Source organism: Cygnus atratus, chromosome 1, assembly GCF_013377495.2.
Source record: "Cygnus atratus isolate AKBS03 ecotype Queensland, Australia chromosome 1, CAtr_DNAZoo_HiC_assembly, whole genome shotgun sequence".
NCBI lineage: Eukaryota > Metazoa > Chordata > Aves > Anseriformes > Anatidae > Cygnus > Cygnus atratus.
Window position 1 is genome coordinate 34,351,774 of NC_066362.1, and position 22,290 is coordinate 34,374,063.

The following is a 22,290-nucleotide window of genomic DNA, read 5'->3' on the forward strand; positions in this document are numbered from 1 at the left end:
GATTGATGCTGTCATGATATAGCAATCAAAAATCAAGACATCCTTCTAGTCTAAAACCTGCTTTACAAAATGTTGTGTCATCTGCTTGCCTGCAATACTGATAAAAAATTCCTTTTTTATGAAATTTATGTAACCTGCAAACTACCAAATAATCATGGAAATACTTGAAATAACAGCAATAGGCCCAGCTTTTGGGACTCAGTCATTTACTGTGACTTTCCTTTCAACTTTTGTTACATGTGACTTTCACAGGGTTTCTTTTATTACCCTGTGTAGTTGCCATAATAACAGCATGTCTGTTGTTGGAAACCTCAAGTTGTATTTGTTGCAGGCATACCATGCAAGTAGGAAAATTGTACTTAAGCTTTGACATAGTGCAGAATGACTTGGTTCATTTATCTGGATTCAGCTAGCTGGGGGTGGTTCAGCAAGTTACTCTGTTAGTATAAAATTTACTTCCTTGTAATTTTTGATAGACCATTAATTACCCCTGTCAAGGAGTAGCAAAGGGATTTGTAGTTTGAGTCCTGAAAAAAGGGATTTGTAGTTTGAGTCCTGAAATTTCTGAGAGGCAGTGTGTGGAGTAAAACTAAAATGAGGCTTTGGTGTGGTTTGGTTTGACTCATTTTGACATAATTTCCAATGCTTGCCATTGTGTGTTAGTTGCTTTATTGCTTGTGTTTCATAAACTATTACGTACCATATATGACATGGTTAAATAGGCTTTGCTAATTATATCACATAAATCAACATCATGGATATGAGATAGTTTGATCCCATTCTTCATTTTCAGTATCAGTGTGAAGTTTTATATATTTCCACAGAACTAAAATTTCAATTTTTTAAAAAGAATAACGTTTTTAGTGGAATAATTTAGAGTCCTCATTCTCTTAGTTTAACTCACTGGAAATTTTTCCTTTGGCTGAAGTACATATTGTTCAGTCCTCAGAGCTGTAAGGTTTGACAGGGTAAACTTTTAAGGATATGGAAATATTGTCTGTTTCCTTTTCTACATTGTCAGCTGATTGTTCTCAGTAATTTCCATTCATTGCTAGTAAAGCTGACACTTTCCTTTAACATTTTTAGAAAAAAAAAATCACTGGCATTTGAAACGTCTGTGGGAAATGTACTCCATTACTGCTTGATGAACTCTGAATTAATAGATCATTTCTAAATAAGATTATTCTGCCTACTCGAAAAAGAAAAAAAAAAAGAAAAAGAAAAAAAAAAGAAAAAGAAAAAAAAAAGAAAAAGAAAAAAGGAAAGAAGGAAAGAAACCATAAGGAATTGAAACAGATATGTGAATTCTTTCTAAATGCTATTTATTTTTTCTATGATGATATGATGAAGAAAAAATGAATTATGGGAAATGGTATTACAAAAGGCAAATTAAAACACACATGATAATATGAAACATACTAATATTATTCAGAATATTAGAATAAACAGAGGAAGGTTTCACATAAATATTTCATTGCAATTGGGTTATGGCTTAGTTGAGTATTTATGACAGATATTTATAACCTGATGTTGGGGTAAACCAAACCAAGCCCCCTCCCAGTTTCCTATCTATTTGATTGTTGGAAACTTCTTAAAGAGAATTATGAAAAGTTTTACGTAATTTTCTTTCAATGATATACTGAATTTTTTATTCTTACCCCCCTTCCCCATTTATAAAGCCTCTGAAACTTGGGGGGTGGGGGGGTGGGGGGTGGGAAGGGGGAGGAAGAAAGGTATTACTGTCCTCTGAGTCTAGTTTTAAACTCACCTGTCCTTCTCTAATTTGATTCAGATTTTGATTGTTCTAAGATAAAAACGATGAGTTTTCTTCATTGTACCTGATCTTTTCTGTACTGACAGTGCTCTACTGGCCAGAACTATTTTTGAGAAAGGGATCAAGCCCATGTGTCTGTATTTCTTGCAGGAGATAATGAACCTGATAATTCCAAAGAAACAACTGGTTGTGTGCTGGATGCCACACCACAGAAATTATGTTATATTTGCTTCTTGAAATACTGTTTAATTAGACCATCTGATGAAGAAGCTAAAAACTTAAATTTTCTTACAAACCTTCATGAAATTCTTTGTTGATAAGTTCTATTTAACACTCAGCAGTTTGGCCCAGATCTACTTCCTTTCCAAGATCCATTGAATGATGTCACTGTTGAAAGCTTTTTGGCATACCAGTTCTCCAGAAATGCTGTGGCATTCAGAGCTGGTCATCCGAGGTGAGAGTGGCTCTTGGAAAAAGTGCTGCAGTGTGATAGCAAGCCATGAATAATTTTAAAATACCTGTCTCTGTCGATACTATACAAAAGAAACATGCCCTAACTATTTGTGTGAAAGTACAGAAGTTTCTTCTGGATTGACTAGAAAAGAGGAGAAAGGAAGAAAAATCTATTAGGCCATAAAGAGAAGCAAACCCCATTGAGAGGAGAGAGTTGAGTACTTGTTTTGTAGCAGGTGTATGTGACTATACACACTGCTGAGTCTGTCTGCATTTTCTTACACAATTCTTCACCTCCATGCATGACTTAACACAGAATATAGTACAGGCAGGGTCAGTGATGGAGAACCAAAACCTCTAGTCATGAGGCTGAAAGGTGACCTTGTGCTGTGTTGCCAGATATTTTATCTGAAACCTGAACTTAGTCCTCTTGCTATATCCTTGAGTGTTAGCACAGTTAGTGAAGTATTGGAAAAATAAATAAGTTTAAATAAGCTGAGTGTGGCAATATAGAAACCAGAATGGATGAGAATCGAGGCTTCAAAAAAAAATTAATAATAATACTATGCATAGCATGCTATTCCCTTCAAATGAGTTACTGTTTTGTTTATAGCAACTTTTATTTTTTAAAAGTAAATTGTATTTTGGCACACAAAAAAATAGGCTGATATGCTCTTCTTCTCATGTCCTTTAACAAGTGTTTGCTCATGCTGCAAAATACAGATTTTCAGTAACTTTGTTAGTGCAGAATGTATGGAATTTGGATATACAATTTCAGCTAAGTGACATATGACACAAAGCCAGCACTGACTTCAAGTTTTCCAGTAAATCCATACATTTGGAGATGGGGATGAATACTGGGTCTTTTACAGATTAGCCTCTTTTCATTTGCAACAGGTAAAAAGGGGAGGTTATGGCTACATAATGATTTCAGATTTTCAAAATCAAGATGTCATACTTTTCCAATAGAAGAGCTTGGACATGGATTCTGACTTGACCTGCTAAAGATGGAATCTGTTGATGTAATAATAATAAAAGAGATACATTTCTTTGCCTAGGAGAGAGAAGTAATCTGGGATGAACTGTAGAGAGACTGTTGCTATCATATAATCAATAAATTAGCATTGCTATTAGGCTTCATTCACTCCCAATTAAAATAGTGATTGTCATTGAAATTGCCAAGTTTATACTGAAGACATAGGGAAATATTTTTGCAAAGTATACGTTGGCCTTAATATTTTATAGTATCTCATATTACAAAAAATTCTCTTCATATGAGATGTTGACTTCAATATTTGTTTTGCCTCTTTTTCAGCTAAAAAAAAAAAGGCTTATTATTGTTTTCCTTGCAAAATAAATTAATTTGTAAATTTTGAATGTGTATGCTAGACCAAATAAGAAAGTTGCATTTAAAAATCTGTGGGTTTATTTATTTATTTATTTATTAGAAAAGAGAGGGTGAGAAAGAGTGTTTCTGAAATAACCTTTCTCTCATTGAGTTCAGGAGGAATCTTTTTAGGCTTTATTGTATGGAATGTTTTTGGTAACTATTACCTAAATTGCTGAAAGTTATCAGTTTATTTTTATCATTTTACATGTAAGGTTATTTGCATAAACAAACCTTTTATGCTGTCACAAGAATCTGTGGGGGAAAAAAAAAGGCCTTCTGAAATATGGAGTTCAACCTTACTACCACTCTCATTTCGGAAAGTTTTGTGCACTGATCTTTTTCTGGTCTTTTTCTGTCTGCTGTGCCTGGTCTTTTTCTGTCGGCCATGCTTGTTCCAGAGAAACTTCATGGTATCACAGCTCTCAAAACACACAGATGCCACTACCTACCTGCAGGTAGCTTGCCTGTTGCATTTTAATCTTTGTGCATAACTCCCGGTACTGTGCCATGGCGATAAACACTTAAAAATGCAGATAGATTAAACAAGATTTGACATTGCCTTGCACAAAAGGCAGTTTTCAAGGGCAGTGATAATACAGTGTTAAAGACCTTGCCATCAAGAATACATATTCTTTTACTGAAGACTGAAAGAGAAAAGAAGCCAATAAACAATATATACTACAACAATAGAATCATTGAATTCCTCTAATGGACAAAACAAAGCTAACAGAACTGCTAATATATAAGCAGTTACACTGAGAGCTGTTCATGACCTGAATAAATTGTCATCATTGCTATTTGCCATGTAGAAATGTATTTGGCTAGTTCTCATCATCCCTTAATACAATACAATTGATACAAAAAGGAGTACAAGCTTCACATGTAAGCTTGATATACAAGCTTCATACGTATAAACCTATATTTATTAGCAAGTATGTAAACTTCAATAATCAAAACCTCAAACAGCCACTGCATCAATGAAGGCCCTTAAATTTCTTTTTCTAGTTGATTCAGGGTTCTAAAATCCTACTGCTTAGCATGGTCAAAAATGCCCTGTCTTGATTGTGCTAGATGTTTTTCTGCCTTTGGGGTCCGTTAAGTAAACAACATGAGGTTATTTGATAGGTCTGGGCTGTTAGACATTAGTAGAGTACACCTAGTCGGTGCGGTGTCACATTGTTGGCCATGTCAGGTGACCCTGTCACTTCTTTTTTAGCTGCTTGCACAGTGATCAGAGCATTACCTAACATTCAAGTTTGTTTTCTTTTAAACAGAATTCTAGCCAGTGTCTTTTCTATTTCAAGAGAGTACTTCAGTTGTGAGACTGTTCAGGAGAACACTGCTGCTCCATCTAATCAAATTGTTCAGTTTTGGAGGAAATAATCTCATTTTCCATGGCTGCTGAAAATGTAACTACAAACAAAATTTAGCTTGAGCTAGAGAAGTTGCTGCTTTTGAGGTGAGTTGAAGTTCTAGAGGTTTTCCTGTAGTGGTTTCTTTCTGATACAGACATGTTAGGCATGTGTAACTCACAACCAGTTTGCAAAGGTCTTAAGCCTAAATGTTTTCTTTGAAATAAAAATAAATTTATCCTAATTCTTAAGCATTTTGTTGAAATGAAACATGAAAGCCTTCCCTAAAATTACTAGAAGGTTTGATGCAGAATGAGAGAATGGCTACAGGTCACCTGAAATGTAAGTCATTTCCTTGACTAGAAGAATATGCTTTTGTGTAATGCAGGGAGTTAAAAATAAGTCAGGTGTATACTTATTATTATTGGTACACTCATTATAAATATAGATTATGAAAATAATCTATAATTATATATATAATTATATATAATATAATTATATATATATATAATATATAAAATTAAGAAAATCATTAAGGTGAAAGAATAAATATAACGGAACCAACTAAATGCAAGACATTTCAAAGAAGGAATTAAATGTGTCAATCAACTCGACACATACCAATCAACTCATACTGGAGTAGAAGCATGTGCCGTGGTGAGAGAACTAATGTATGCCTTTGAAGACTTTAATGTCTTTCTGCTTCATGTTCCCTGTCCTGGTTACATCAACCTATTTGCAAAATAAACATCATACTGCATATTTTTCAAATTCAGCTGCTCAGACAGCATTGTTATTCAGAAGAAACAAAAACCTACAACCAGTTATTATACCTAAATTCATCTGTGTGTATCATTTTTCTGTGAAGTAAGTGGAGTACCCTAGAATGCACATAATAATTCTATTTTGGATATTTATTTATTTATTTTATATATATATATATATATATAATTGATGAGGATAAAGATTCCATCTGGGATTGTATAGTAGCCATTTTGTGTCAGTCCCATGGTGCAAATATGCCCTAGAGCCATCTTTGCTTTGCTTTGCTTAAATAAGCACTTTATTTCAAGTGCTTTATTGGCAATTAACAATGATTTTGTAGCTACATGACAGCATATGGTGGAGCAATATCACGTTGTTGCACATCAGAACAGGTATGTATGACATATTAGAGCAAATAAAACTGTGCTTTGCTGTGTTAAGAGACAAATAATTTTCTCAAAGGGAGGTGCACTTATGCATATATCTTCATCGTAAAGACTTGCAGCTATGTTGTGTATGTGAGGTACATAACTGCAAGTTATCTTTTCCTTACGCAATTCTGGAGGAGGTACAAGTAAAACCTTATTATCTAGCTCATGTCAACATCACTGCTATTTTTAAGTCGATTTTCATAATTGGAATGTTTTTTTTTTGGCATTATATCGTTATTCACAGAGGATGTTAAGTCTTACTTCGCTTTCTTAGGTTTTCAGAGAAAGGTAATTTAAAATTTTTCTTTCAGTTCTTTCAGACTGTGTTAATCTGTAAAGAATTATGCTTTTTTATACTTTTTTTTTTTTAATCTACCTTAATGAACCTTGGGAGATGTTCCATTTGCAGAAGCCAGGATACAGTGAATTTCACTGAGTGATGTGAAAGCTTTAAAGTGTGGATGATTCAAGACTCAGGTTATGGTCAGAGCAGCCTTTCAGAACACTAATTTAGGAGCAACCCACAGCAATGTTTGGCCACTGTAGCCATACAAATTCATTACAACCAAACTGATTCTGAGTGTGGAGCTTCAGTATGTTTATTTTATATCTAAGAGCAATTCACAAATTACAGCACCTGATATATTACTATTAGAGCTCAGCACAAAAGTTCTTCTAGTTGTGGATTTACCAGGTTGCTTTTGAGTAATGAAACAATGCTGGCCCTTGTTCATGTGCTGTGTCCAAAATGAGTAATTTATCAGCTAAAACAGAACTATCACAATAGCAATTTCATACCACATAATTAATAGGCTGCCACACTTCAGAACTCCTATTTGCATATCTTTTTGGGCCTGTAACCCAGACGATGGTCTCTTTAGACTGTCCATTTGTATTAAGGAAAGGAGTTACTCTTAATGTTTGAAAGGAGCCCTTTTGTAACAGGCTAAGATGCTTGATAAGTTCTGATCAAAAGGCTTAAGTTCTGGAAAAAGCTGCAGAGCCACCATAAGCAAGGGAAACAGGTGGTGTATAAGGTAAACACTGTTCTGGGCTCAGTGGGAAAAATCTTATCAGAGAATCAAATCTGGACAAATACAGAAAAATCTGAAAAAGAGGGAAAAGTAAATACTTGATTTCGAGAGTCTTTGTCATTTCTCATGTCAGCATGAGAGGGAAGGGGTTTCAGAATTGTGTAGTGCTTCTCTTGATCCCTTTAGTGGCTGGTCATCTCTTCATCTTGTTAAGTGCATCAAGCAGTGCCAAGCAACGACTTTTCACTGACACTGTGCCAGAGCAGAGGCACAGTCTTCATACATGTATTCTGGATATTCAATGAAGGCAGAATGTAAAAGTTGCAAATGATACAGGTATAAACAATATGATTAACTCTTGATGAATTCTAAAACTTTCTGCAAAGTATTCAAAGAATGTTTTAGCTCCACCATTGTAGAACAGCTCTGTGAGAGGTACAGCTGTATGATACACTCTCTGGACAATGTGTACTGTGCTAGGAAGGTGTCCCCCATAATAGACATGAGAGGTTTTTTGATCTCCCCATGTCCAATTTCTCACAGTGGGTGGCAGAGTACACATTAGAATTTGATTAAATCGTCTTGGTCTTTAAAGTTATGTTGTATATATATCAGCAGGTCACCTCATTAACACTTGGACAAAGTACATAGTAAGTTTGTAATTAAACATCCTCTTCCTTCCCATGGAAATCAAATACAATCCTATCTTCGTCCTTCCCTGTATTTGTTTATGCTAAAACATTGTCATTGCCTAAATTATATTAGTTTTGGTACATACTTCAAATGAATTTTTTATCATCATGTTCCAGACTGGACAAATAATCGTCATACATGTACCTACTTTATGTAGCACAGTGCCATGATACTGGAGGAGGACTAATTTGCCTAGAAGGGGTAATAAGCTAATATAGCTGTTCTGCTCCTACTAGCCACGTTTAGTCATCAAGAGTGTATCTCTGCATAATACTACACTGTTTCATGTAAATATATAACTCCCCGCTTACTTAGCTGTCTATTCAGTTGGAGCTTATCAAATAAAAATAGATCTTTTACAATCTTTTACTAACATAAATATCAGTATGAGAGAGTCAGTAAATTGGATGTGCTGGACATTGCTGTCTTGTTTAGTGCTAGGTGGTTAGAGATGTTACCTTCCCCCTGCACAGTCCTCAAAGTGCTATTAAAATCCAATTTCCATACTAAAGGAATGGCAAGTGCATCTGCAAGGATGGGTTCTGCATGGCCACAACACAGACATCATATTAGTATATCTGCTTGCTAATCTATTGCATGGAACTGGAGGTGGTTGTAGTGAGCATACCTTGCTCTCAAGTTTTGCTTTTCCAGAGCCCTGGGAAGCACTGGTCATAAGATAAATACAATGGTAATTAATGTCTCCATCTTGAGAAGACTCCTGGGTAAATAGTGACTGTAAGAAAAGTGTTCACATTTTCAGAATTCTTCCACTTTATTTTATGAGCTCACTCTGATTCAATTCTCAAATCTTTTTTTTTTTAAATAAATGTATAAAAAGTTTTAATCTCTGCTAAATTCTGTTAAGGCACATGGATGAAATAATTATTTTTGTAATTTCTACTGGCCTTATAGGTTTCAGTAATTCTTGAATGACGTCTGGATTAATTTATCTCTTGATTCTATTGTGCTTGGAATCAGTGGCTCACATTTTAACCTTCACTCTCAGAAAGAGCTCAGGCATCAAGCCTTTATGGGCAGAGCTATATTGATTTAATTTTTCAGTTTGAATTAACTATATGTTTTTAATTTTATTTCGTACAAATAGATGGCTCACTTTCTTAGCTTCCACAAAGCTTTAAAAATTTTACATTAACTGAATAGCTTCTTACTTATGACCTAAATTCTTTGCAAGTTTTTAGACCAGATATCTACAACTGCAGAAAATATTCTGGCTTTTCCAAGATCCAGTAGTTCCCAAATAATTTCTTTTAAAAGGTATTTTCCTCCTTGTAAGTTTTGATGGTTCTGTCCATTTCCTTCTTACCTGCCTAAGTGGTAAGTTTCAGTACAGTACACAAGTTAACTCTAGCTAAGGTAATGTATAATTCTTTAGATCTCTCAGTTCACACTTTTGTTTCTATCTCATCAGAAACATTACTAACTTTTTCCATTTTATTAATAATATAGAAAACATTTCTTAAACCAGTAACAATTTCCAAACTGGCAGGAATACTTGAAGTGTGAACCCTTCATAAGCTTTTGCAGTCTGGAGATACTTTCCGGGCTTGTACTGTTATTTGATCCCAGTCATATGTTCCTAGGAACAGAATCCAGATCAGTTTGCTTCCTGTTACGTAATCTAAGTAGTTGTCACTGAGACTTAAATATTAGTAACTATTTCCACCCATGGGAGTCATGTGCTGCACAAGCATTGAAGAAAAATGTTTTCTTATTATGTCTGAGATGATGTTTCCAGAACAGGATTTAGGTGAGTGCTAGGACATATGCAGAAAGTACCCTGGGCAGTAACGTAGAAGTAAAGAAGACAGCCAGGGCTTGGATTCTAGCCTCAAGAGCAGAGATTAACTTTGATAGCATTTACAGAAATTTATGTCAGCAGAATTTGAATTGGAATCTATTGCATCTTCATAACATTAAATATTAAACTGATAGATGGATGTGAATATTATCTTCAGTAGGAAATGAATTAAATATTGCCACTTCTGAATTATATAATTATGTAAAAAGATATGAATCTTGATTTTAAGAACTTTAACTAGTTGCACAGACTAAGAATAGACTATTTTTTTCCCCATGATCAATATTTTGCCTCCAGCCTAGTACCGAGAGAATTGTATTAAAATGAATATATGTTATTATTGATAATGGAAAATCTGCTACTTTGGAAAGATTATGCTATTTATTTTTCAAATAACGTGCAGCAGCAGTGCAGATAACTCCATTAACACTGACTTGAAACCTTTGTTCTTATATTTATAAAATATTACGAATAAGTGAATATATAACTCTCCTCCCTCCAAATATCAGAACTCTTAAAAGTATCTATCAAACATACAGCTCCAGATTTATACAAAGCCATTTCTGTTATTCTGGATATTCTTTTTTATAACATTCATTCAATGTAAATTTTAAAGAATATACATGTGCTGATGTACCAAAAAGGCTTATATTGCCAGTGGTTCAAAACTGGTTTCTAAAGTGTTAAAATAATAAGCTTATAGATAAATATGATGGAGTACTCCCAGAATTGAAAGGATGGTAGGGGTGGTTAGAAATAAACTAATAAGCAGATCAATATTCTTGCAGTGCAGAGAGCTGACACTTTGAGCTATAACAAACAAGTTTAGCTGAGCTTATTAAAACTTGTTCTTTAATGGTACAACAGAGGTTGTTTTTTGTTGTTGCTGTTCTTGTTTTTTAAAGGTTGATTAGTTTGGGGATTTTTTCAAGTGCACAGAATTTTTCATCAGCCTCAATCAACTTACTGTTAAAACTAATTAATTCTTCGGACTGTATCACTGTCATTTTCAATGTAGCCATCAACATTTCATTTCAGTGTGCTCCAATTTGGGTGGGATGCCAGCTCCTCTGGGTTAGATATTCTATTGACTGCTTTTTTGAAGTAATTAAAACAGAATTGCAATCACTTTGGTTGGAATTCATTTCACTTAACTTTACTCATCCAGGCATTTAGTCATCCAGAGTAAGCCAGTCATTTAGTTTTCCCATAAAGTCAAAGAAAAAAGGTAGTAACAGAAGGCGTGATGAATGGAAGTCCTACCCAGAATGACTGTGAATACAGAACTGGTTTCTAAAGTTCTAAATATGATTTCCTAGAAGGAAGAGGCGGCAACAACAACATCAACAGCAAACTAAATCCAAGTAATTATAAATGCTGCATTAATATTAGTTTTGAGAAATTGTTATTCATCTCACTACTGACTCAGTAGTGCTCACAATCTGATCTCAATCATGTAGCAACAGTAGTTTCAATGTAATTTTGTCAGATGGAGGTCCCAGTTCTGTAAAAACCTGACCTTAGTGACTTAGTAACAGCCTTTGGCCTCAGACTTTGTTTAAACATCGATTAAACAGTGCCTTAGCGTGAATGGGATTTGCTACTCTCTCCCAGTGCAATTTATACACTTTTGCTTTTTATAGGACAATATCTTACCACACAGGACTCACTTCTGTCTCAGTAGTCCTATTTTGAGTCCTCAAACCGGGACAAACAGAGGACGTGCCTTTATTCCAGTATTCTTGGTAAAAGTGAATTAGACCTTTCATTATTCCCCCAGGCATCAGGAACTCACATCTGTAATCATGCTTGTTTTACTCAACAAACAGTTCTTGCTTTTCCATCCAATTATCTGCTCAGCTGGTGCTGTTACTAAGACTCAGTCCATTACAACACCAAACCCTAAGAGGAAAGAAAGTTACTAGGATTGTTCATTTATTTTATCTGACAGGAAGTAGCTTTCCCTTCCTTCTGCCTCCTTCCACAGAGCCTGCCTCTGTTAACCTTCCACGCATTTGGAAGAAAAATACTGCTATGCCTGCTTTGGCTGTGTGAGGGGCTGTTACTTTCCCACGCTGTCTTCAGGCACATACTTGTCTTGGTACTGCTTCAGTGGGATGAAAAGTATTCTACAATATTGATTCTCAACTATAAATTATGGATGGGTTGACTAACGGCATGTTTCTTTCATAAATATGAAAATTTAGAACTACTCCTTCATCCCCTCTTCAAGGGAAAAAATAATTTGTCTTTTTTTTTAGTAAGATAAAACTGGGTATTTAGAATAACCATGGTAATATATTTTAACTTTGTTGGTTATTGTGCTGTTGGAGACTGATGTGAAATAGGGTTTAAAATCAATTAAGGCCAGTGATTTTTTGTTTTTAAGATTTGCCTAGACTTTTATCAGAAATAACAAATCCTAACATAAGCCCCATAAATACAAATGAATATAGTATACTATAGTTATAGTATAATGTACTTTATTGTCACATTTTGCTGTCTGGAACGCATTCACAGACATTGCCTTTCAATTCAAGCATGTTGGAGAAATTTTACAAAATCCAGCAGCTTTTGATAATGCTTGTTAACATGGGTACATTTTAGCAGGTTTGTTCTCTCACGGGGAGTATTTATCCTGCGGGTTAGACCCCAGTGGAAAAGTGCAGTAAACTCAGATTCTGAGTGTATGTGTAATATACCTGGGTTTTATTTATCACATGCCCTTCAGTCTCTGAATACAGATATTCACACAAAATGTAGCCTATTTTTCTCTTTCAGAAAGATTGGCAGTCTGGGTACCAGTGCTCATTAGGAGCTGTTTTGCCTCCAGAAGTGTGTAGTTAGAGATAAGAGCAAAGAACAATCTCTCTTGGTCCCTCAGCCCAAGTCTTTCCACATCCTCCCTTTCCCCACAACAAAATCCCAAGTCAGAGCAACACCATCTCTCAAAACTAATAAGATATATATATATATATTTTTTCAAATACTGAGTGTTGCTCACAGAATAATGGGAAGAGCTTATAGAAGTTGCTGAGGCAGTACCATTTGGTGAGATGATACCCCTTTCCCTTCTTGGGCTTGTTTTTTTTTTTTTTTTTACATCTTTAAAACAAGGGTATTTTATAAAAGTGTAATTCCTGTATAGCTCATTCTTTAGGTAATGCTACCACAAAATCATTGATTTCAAATATAGAAATGCAATTTATATTCATTAAGTTTGAGCTAGAGCAGCAGACTCTCCAAACCTATAAAGCAAAAACTGTACCACACCTGTGCTTCCAACTCAGGTATCAAGCTATACGATCAATCAGCATTTATTACCTAATGAACTGTTAAAACACACATGTTCTTAAAAATCTCAGGCTTAACTGACAATTTACTTAGACATTAGTCCACGTCCCAGCTCTGCCATTCATTTGTTTCAAGACTTAGTCAAGTTATTTAACCTGTTGCTGTATTTGTTTCCTGTGTCTGAAAGTGGATGATACTTCTGAATCACCCCACAGGAATATTAAAAGACTGAATTTGCTCAAATTTTTAAAACTTTGCAGTCCTTGGCTTACCACATGGAGCTGGAATGCCCTACACACATGCCAAATATTCTTACTCTACAACTAGGGACAGATTCTTCTCATACCAGTTCTTTTCCTCTGGGACAAATGGCTAATGGCTGCTGAGTTAAGGTGATAGCGCATGTTGAGGACAAGGCAGACAAAACAGGAATGGAAAAGAAAACAGTTACTCTAATGTTGCAGAAACACAAGACTAAAACTCCCAGTAAAATCAGCGTCTCTGTAAACATGAGAACAACACAACTCCTTTTGAGAAGAGTCTTGACAAGCTGTTGTATTGACAGCTGGTTCTGGCAGCTGGCAGCTGCAGAATATTAACAAAGCAGTCTGAACATGTTGATCATGACTGAATGAAGTCGCATCAAGGTGCATTATTTGTCTGTAGCATTTGCTCTTAGTTTGACCTTGCTGCTTGCTTGCTTGCTTCTCACTCTCTCCATTCCTTCCTCCTTTCCTTCTTCCTTTCCCTGTGTTCCATTTTTCCTTCTTCCTTTCTTTTTCTTTTTTCCTTCCTCCTTTTTCTTTCCTCCTTCCCTCGCTTTCTCTCCACCTCTCTCTTTATAATTCGGTTCTCATTTGCCCAATTAAATGTTGTTGTGATGAGAGACCCACATAATAATTGTGTAGCACGTCACATGTTTTTAAAGTGTCCTCTTGTCCTCTTTCTACTATTTCTTAGTAAACACATGGAGCTCTGATTACTGTAAGCTATGTATTTGTTCACTGCTTTCATAAATGGGATTTATACAGAGGAGAAGATCCTTGTGCACAGCCTGATTCAGGGTATGGAAAGGCTGAGCAGCGTCTCTGTACCTGACAGAGAGAAGAGGGGTTGATGGCTTTACCAGGGACATGCTTCAGTCACTGTTGCTCTGCTGCCACTCTGTACGGATGGCAAGCAGCGTCCCTCACCCACAGCCTGCCTGTAAAAGGAGGGGTATTAGCAGCGCTCTCGTGTGAGCCCTGAGCACACGGTGGAATTCACGCGACTGACTAGGGATTCTGCTGGTGACCTTTATTTACTCAGATGGAGCTTTTGTTGTTGTTGTTATTCAGGCACCGTGTCCTTCACTTGAACATCTTCACATGTGCCTGTTTTTACATTTTCTACCCTATGTCTTTTTATTCTTCATAGCCCATAATAAGCCCTGAGAGCTCTGGGAAGACGTTTCACTTGTCGCTGCTTCAGTCCTCCCTCTTCTGTCTCTCACCTTCTCAGCATCTACATCCACTCATCTAAAACACTGCTTTGTTTTGGTTGCTTAAGGATTTTGCATTTGTCTGTATACTTCCTATACTATCCAGATCTTTACAGTTAGGCTTAGATAAGAGATGGGGATGTTAACATGCTAGACTGTTCTAGAAGTTCAGTTTCAGGGATATTAAATGAAAATTTTACAGAAGAAAGCTGCTTTAGCTGCTAAGAAGGATACTTGAAATGTTGGACTTAATGTTTCTGACAAAATGAATACTTTTTTCCTTTTGGTGCAAATGTATTTATTTATTTATTTCCTTTTTACCTTTTAACTGGTGCTAAAATTGGCTATCACAATCGTAAAGAAATATCAGGGAAGCTATTATTAACTGTACTCTGTGGGATAAACAGGAGGTGTGAGATATGATGATCCAGACTCCTCTTTGTGGCAGGGTAACGCCTGGCATACATTAGCAGGGAGTATTTTACTGTAGCAGTGCTAGAAGCTGGCAGTGCAGTTGGCTTTGCAGCAGGTTACCTCTAGGCTTAGGCATAGGAACAGCCACTGCCCCTTTGCTCTTTTCTGTGATGCCTTCTTAGTTTACTGTGAAGCTTTTTAAGAGAGGAAAGCATTGAATTGTCAGAGCCTGTGCTGCTCCTCTGCAAAAGCAGATATAATGGGGTCTTTCCAAACAGCTTGTCTTTGTTGCTCTTCTCTGTACATGCTTGGACAACTCAGTATCCTTATTATAGTGAGGTGCCCAAAACTATTCAAGGTGCTGTCTCACCACTGCTACTTACAGGTGGACAACCACTTCCCTAGTGCTGCTGGCCGTGCTATTTCTAACGCAGGTCAGGATGCCCTTGGCCTTCTTGGCTGCCTGGGCACACTGCTGGCTCATGTTCAGCCGGCTTTCGACCAGCACCACCAGGTCTTCTGCTGGTCAGCTTTCCAGCCACCCTTTCCCAAGCCTGTATCAGTGTATTGGGTTGTTATAACACTCAGGAACCATTGGAGTTCTTCTGACCAATGTGGTGGCAGTGATTTTGCAAAACAGTTGTGTGTTGTTTTTAGAAAAAGGAGTACTTCCTCAATAAATTGGTAAGCACTTCCCATTTTTATGGGGAGCAATGCATTGATGTTGTGTTGCATTACTAAAATTTATAATAAAGATAGAAGTGTTTTCATAGGAATATGAAATATGAAAACAAATATGCTCAAACTTTGAAGTGTAAGAAAATAATAGTTAACCTTTTTTTTAGGATATAACCAAAAGTTTTCTCTGATGAGCAGAAAAACAGCTTTCTGGGACAGATAGAAAACTCTTGTTTTTTACTACCAGTTAGGTTACAGAAATAGGCTCTGCTTTTCGTGCCAATTTGTGTTTTGGTGTTTGTGGTGGCAATCAATTGCTACATGTTTTTTCAAGTACAGTGTTTTTTTTGAGATACTCTTCCTACCAATGGGTCCTGATTCAGCAACAGCAAATGGATGTTTAACTGCTTTGCCAATGTTAAGTTTCAGCAACCAGAATTGTCCCTACTTGTACATCTTCTACGGGCAGACCCAGGTTTTCCTCACTGATGCATGTCAATGGACTAAGTTGAGACCAGGGTAGCTGGAAACAAAGTACATGCCAAGGGTTCTTTCTAGGTATGCATATAAAAATATGTCTGCAGTCTGGGTACAGAGTGGTAAGTATGTATTGCTGCCAGCAGAAAATCTGTATGATATGATGCAGAAGCCAAATTGCCTGGGTTTCTGCAACCTTGCATAGAAGCCAGATGTTTAGTGGTTGATTTAGCCCCTTTGGAGGTCTGCCAATATGAACGTGATGTCTACAACCAACAGCAGTAAATTGGAGAATCAGAATTACAGAGGTTTCTATCACAGGAGTGGCCTTGTGATAATCTGAAAAGCAACACTTTGCTAGTTTTGTCATGTGTTGTAGGCAGTACTGCATGACATTTACCCTGAGAGTACTCTAGACGCTATCCTGAGAGGTTAATAATAGCTGACACAGTTCGTTTTTTATTTTTTTTGTTAAGGTAATTATATCATCCCACTGCTAATGCAGTTTGCTGTGAGAAACTGGGATATGGCATAAGTGGCATAGAAGAAGTCTTACAGAGACTCGCTGTTAATCATAAACATAACAAAAACCTACATACTGTTATAAATCACAGCTTTTTGTACTGTTGTGGTTGGAGACCAATCAAGAGTACTAAGTTATCTAAATGCCCAAGGAAGGAACACAGAGGAAGGAGGAATTTTCAGTTCACGCTGTCTGTGTAGGCGGCATGTCTGGATTGCACAGAAGAAAACACAGTAGGCTCCCAACTCTGTTTAGTAATAAAGGGGTTTTATGTTGGAAAAATCTCAGAACTACAAAATGGATTCTTGCTACTACATGTTTTCTAGAAAGGTAATGGGTAATGTAGTCATCTTAAGTATTTAGATATCAAGGTGATAATAAAAGTATAAAATTCATTTCAGGCCTTTGGAGTTCTATGTGAATTACTTATGATTTCTTGAGCTCCCTGAATTTCTTGATTGCACATCTCAGAACCTCTACAAAAAATCACTCTGCTGTCCTCTATTATGGTAAACTCTAAATTAGAGAATAGTTGTGGAAAGTTTGCAAGTTTGTTAGTGAAAGACTTCCTGATGTCTTTAAACATGTGGAAACAGCAAAAAGAGTACCACCACCTTGTTCCTGCAAGTAATAGCAACATCTACCAATTCACAGATGAAAGCGTTAAAAACAATACAATTTGGAATTGTAATATTTTATGTTTATTTTATGGATACACAAGGAATTTTGTCTTTTTTTTTAAACATGCTTTTAAAATGTTCTCATGAGTTAAGCAAGAAATATTAACAATTGTCAACAACTGGAAAATGGCAGCATATGATAAAGCACTGTGCTATGACTTGCTGTCATTGCTGATGATTTTTCTGAAGTACGTGCAAATGTTGCTAACAAAATAGCATTTATGAATAATTTACTATAACTTTTTTCCATTGTTTCCTGTACATCTGATTTCATTTTTTTTTCTGTTTCATACCTATCCTAAATCCATACTGTAGAGCATAAAGCTACATAAATTTACCCATAGAGGCACATTTGCTTTCCAAGTGACTGATTTTCTAAGTGACTAATTGCAAGCACAACTTCAGTGACTGAGGTCAGTCCTTTGTAGTAGTGGCACATACTGAATGGGATATTTCAAATATTCTTGACAAATATTTTTGTTTGTTTTTCAGAACAGGTTTTGCTTCTAAAAACAGGTCCCATGTGGTCCCATGTAAACTGGAAATTGGTCTCAGCTTTGAAGATTCTGCAGATGATGACAGAATACTGCAGTTTGATAAAAGAGGAAAACTGTATGAAACTTTGTCTCTTCTCTTCTTTTTCAGCCTAGTTGGAGAAGAGACAAAGACCAGAAATGCCACCAGCAACAGGAGCACCACAATACCCTCCTCCAGATGGAGGCTGGGGATGGGTTGTGGTCTTTGGGGCTTTTATTTCCATTGGATTTTCCTATGCATTCCCTAAAGCCATCACAGTATTCTTCAAAGAAATACAGGAAATCTTCCACACATCATATAGCGAGATAGCTTGGATATCATCAATAATGTTGGCTGTCATGTATGCAGGAGGTAAGATGTTTGTGAAATTTGCAAATATTGTGTTTGTCTATTTTTTTCCCTATGATCTTAAAGCAGTTGAAGTTAATTACTACCTGATTTTATCATTATTATCTAAATTTATTAGGTAATAATTTTAAGATCAGGTAAGAATTTACGTAATGCCCTTTTTAAAATAAAAATGTTATGAGGTAACCACCTGGAACATTTGACTCTTTGCAGTAATGGAGGTATTAAATGCATATATTATATATGCATATGTACATATGTATAAAAGTGTATACAGAGAAACTGAAAACCTTGTGCCAATAGCACTGTATCTTTACTCACTGAAAAGCATCACTCCAATATTTTTCAGAAGTGGTATCTATAATAAATTATGGTATTATCAGGTCCAGTAAACAACTTGTTGAAAGATGTATGGTCTCATTTTTATCATGGTAATTCTTTTATCACTGATTTCAGCCTAAGTGCCTAAGTCTTGGCACTTGAAGTGTCATAGCTGCTTTAGCAGTCCAGGAAGAGAGGTAGGTACACATAGAAGAGAATTCAGGCTATGGGAGTTTCTCTAAGTACCTGTTTTTCACCTCTGACTATAAAAAAGATCGTGCAGCCATCACAGTGTTGGCTTAAGCACTGCAGGTAAATATTTTTCGGTTAATGGAATGAAAAATGAATGTTTTTTTTCAAATGGTGGCAGAGGCAGAGACCCAATAAAGATGACGTGACAAGTGGTGTCAATAGCAATAAAAGTTTGCTGTTAAGATATTTTGATCCTATATCTATTCATATGGAGAATCCTGAAGGAATTTATAGGAACAGCAACAGTCATGAGAAAATTCACCGAATGAAGGAGTAATTTGAATTAATGCCTTCAAAAGCAGGGTAAAGGTTCATGTATGTCCCTGCTATGTGTGACCAGGTCACTCTCAAACCAGACTGGCTTTTATGGGTACTGCAAGCCTAGAAATGAGTTTCCCTGTGATGTGGCATTTCTTGTGCCCAGGCATGCTTGACTAGGACTCTGCCAGGCACATCTGGACAGACTGTCTACAAGCAATCCAGAGGCAGTCAGTGTGCATGGCAGCTGTGGGGATGGACAACATGTCAAGTTCAAGTCCCCTCTAAATTAGCTTCTCTGAAGGATGCATATCTACATTTGAGTAGATTTGCACTATAGAGTATACATGTGTAACTGTGGAAGCCCCTAAACAAGTGTGGACCCATATGGAAGAAGAGAAGAACACAGATGATGAAGAGCTGGGTTTTGCTTCCACTTACCTTATGCTGTGACTTTTGTTCTGGACCCTATTTCACTGTATTTTTTAATCAGCTAAATTTTCTAAGGGGAAATTTGCTTTATAGCACAGGTGTTGTTTGTTTGTTTTAATCTCTGAATAACATTTAATTTATGCCATTTCTGTCATATCAAAGTTCATCTAAGTTTTAATAACAGTACAGATGCAAATCAAAGGGCATTCAGCTGTGGTCATGTTTATATACCAGGTTCAATGTACACAACATTTAATGTAAAATGCAAAGCATTCAGTACTGCTGCCTTTTCTCTAGTACTTCCTTCAGTGTTATGAGTACCAGCATGCTAACTTCACCTGTACATTGATGTTAAACATTACAAAACAGTTGACTATTCATTCTGCTAAGACCTAGCCCAGTCCCTATGAAGACTGTCAGCACAGGAACAGTAGGCAAAGTTGTTTGCATATCTTGTTATGGACTCATGGTTTTGAAATGCTGAGAATGACGATCCTGCCTGATATAAACACTCTTTGAAGCCATAGCTTCTCTAGAACCACTTCCTAAAAAATAGGCCTTTTAGACAATCACTGGCAGAGTATGAAATAGCAATCAGGAAAAACATATCTGAAGGAAATCACTGCATTGTTTTTACTGTCTGAAGGTGGTTTGATTCCTTAGTATTTGATGTGCTGTAATGTGAAAGACACATTAAGACCATGAGTACAGGGTGTAGTGTTTACTATGAAGTGTGATATGTCTGCATGAACACTCTGTACATCATGCTATTAATTAAGGTAACTTGAAAACATCTAAGATCTGTCATCCTCATTAGAGCTTAGCATTCAACCTATTAATCATCACAGTGGGGTCAGTGAATAAGTAAGAGTCTGTGCCGACACTCTGCTTTGGAGGCTGCAGCCTCTTGCAGTAATTAGCTGGCATCTGTGTTTCAGTAACAAGGTATTAACTTACCTTTCAATTCCTGAGGAAAAAAAAAAAAAAAAAGGAAGCTAATAAAAGGCATCCAGTAAGGAGCTAAAAGAATGTTAATTATGTTTATCACTTACTTCATACTTAGAATAAATGGCATTAAATTATAGCAGACCATCTGGCAATCCATATGGTCTCCTGCAGTCCTGGTTAATTCCAGCAAATAGGTCAAGCACAGCATTCACCCCGTTAGGAAAGCACTAAGCAGAGGTGACAAATCTGATAAATCAAGTCAATATGAAACTCTTTTCCCTCTCTCAATCTAGCATAATATGCACTTTCATACAGTTCTTGTTGTGGTGGTGTTTTGTTGTTCTTTGTTTGTTTGTTTTTATTGTTTTTATTTTTTTTTCCCTCAAGCTCTCTGTTTTCTCCCCCCTTCTTGTCTCCTGGATATTTGTTAGAGTTTACTAAAAAGCCTTCCCAAAATGCAAGATCCTGTAATATGATCAAGGTTACAGATATTGGACAGCCTCCGCTGTTCAGCCTGTGCTTGAAAGAAGCATCCTCTGGAGAAGAGCAATAGTTCAGTCTCCATGGCAACTCCTTCTTCTGCCTCTCTTGAGCAGAGACTGTCAATTGTATTAGATTAGGGGTGATGGTTTTGTGATGGACTCCTACACACAAGGGACTGTGACTGAGACCACCAAACTTTTTATGCTGGAGGACAGAATCTGGGATAAGATGAAATTAGTTGAGCTATCTTGACAGGGTACCCTGTGTTTGTGTATGTATATGAACACGTAGGTATGTATGATATGCGTGCATATATGTATTCTTATATATATATCGACTATGTGTGCATACTTACAGAGCTGTATGTATGCTCTGATGCATGCAAGCATTAAGGAATTGAAGAAGACCAAATATATTTGATATCAAGTTCTCTCAGTTCATTCTCTTTTTCTAAACTTCACCTTTCGCTTTGTGCATCATTAACCAGCCAAAGATGATTAGAGAGCTTCTTGTCAGAGCTCAATCTGTTTCCAGCAAAAAACAAAACAAAACAAAAACACAGCACAAAATTTTTTTATTGCTTTCAGTGTAGTTTTGATGGGAGCCTTAGTGGCAGCCAGGAAAGCTGCGTGACAGGTCTGTTGATTTCAGATGCAGTTGACTTTGGGTTTTAGATTTCCTTAAGGAAAAAGCAGTTGGTTTACTTATTTGTCTTTAACTCTTTTTCTGTCATTTTTCCAAGGGCAAATTTCTCTTTGGTGTTTTTTATTTGTTTGCTTGGTTTTGGTTTTGGTTGTTGTTGGTGTTTTGTTTGTTTTCAAAAATTACTTCTTGGGCGTGACGTTGCATTGTAGGAATTAGCTTGAGAGCTGTTAAATTCTCCAAGCCAGACTCAGCTGTGAAATGTAGGATTGTCTTAGAATCATAGAATCATTAAGGTTGGAAAAGACCTCCAAGTTCATCTGGTCCAAGCATCTCCCTACCACCAATACTACTCACTAAATCATGTCACTAAGTACCACATGCAACCTTTTCTTAAACCGCCCAAGGGACAGTGACCATTTAAATTCTAGATGATTTTTCCAAGCAAATGATTAAAAAAGCATTTGGGAACCCTTTTTGAAGAAAAAAGTGCTGTAGAATTGTAAGTAGTGGTCATTACTATTTCTGAAAACATGCCTACAATTAAAAAAAATGCAGCATTTAATAGTTTCCTCTCTCTTTTTTTTTTCTGTGTTTCTTTAATTGTTCAAGTTTGAGCTTAACTATCAGGTAGTAACAAACTCTTAAAAGATTTTTCAGGTGACAACACAAAGTAACCTAAAAAAAGTTCTCATTATGACTTTGTCGAATATTAATTTGGAAAATAACGTATCATATGGTATGTTCAAAATATTTGTGATTTTATCTCAGTGGGTGTTTCAGAGATATTGCTGTGAAGATGAAATGGC

General features: G+C 36.3%; 1 protein-coding gene across 5 annotated transcripts in view; it reads left to right on the top strand.

Annotated features, from left to right (window-relative positions):
• The window catches only part of SLC16A7 (solute carrier family 16 member 7), an 86,729-nt gene that overhangs the window by 30,917 nt on the left and 33,522 nt on the right, over positions 1 to 22,290 (top strand). For 3 of the 5 annotated variants that reach the window (XM_035544064.2, XM_035544062.2, XM_050713935.1), the window contains one exon: positions 17,906 to 18,148. In XM_035544064.2, the coding sequence (XP_035399957.1) occupies positions 17,935 to 18,148 (214 nt within the window). In that variant the 5' untranslated portion in view covers positions 17,906 to 17,934. Of the gene's footprint in view, positions 1 to 4,891; positions 5,077 to 17,905; positions 18,149 to 22,290 lie in introns of all 5 variants that reach the window. The other 2 variants (XM_035544063.2, XM_035544065.2) reach the window with 1 other exon arrangement.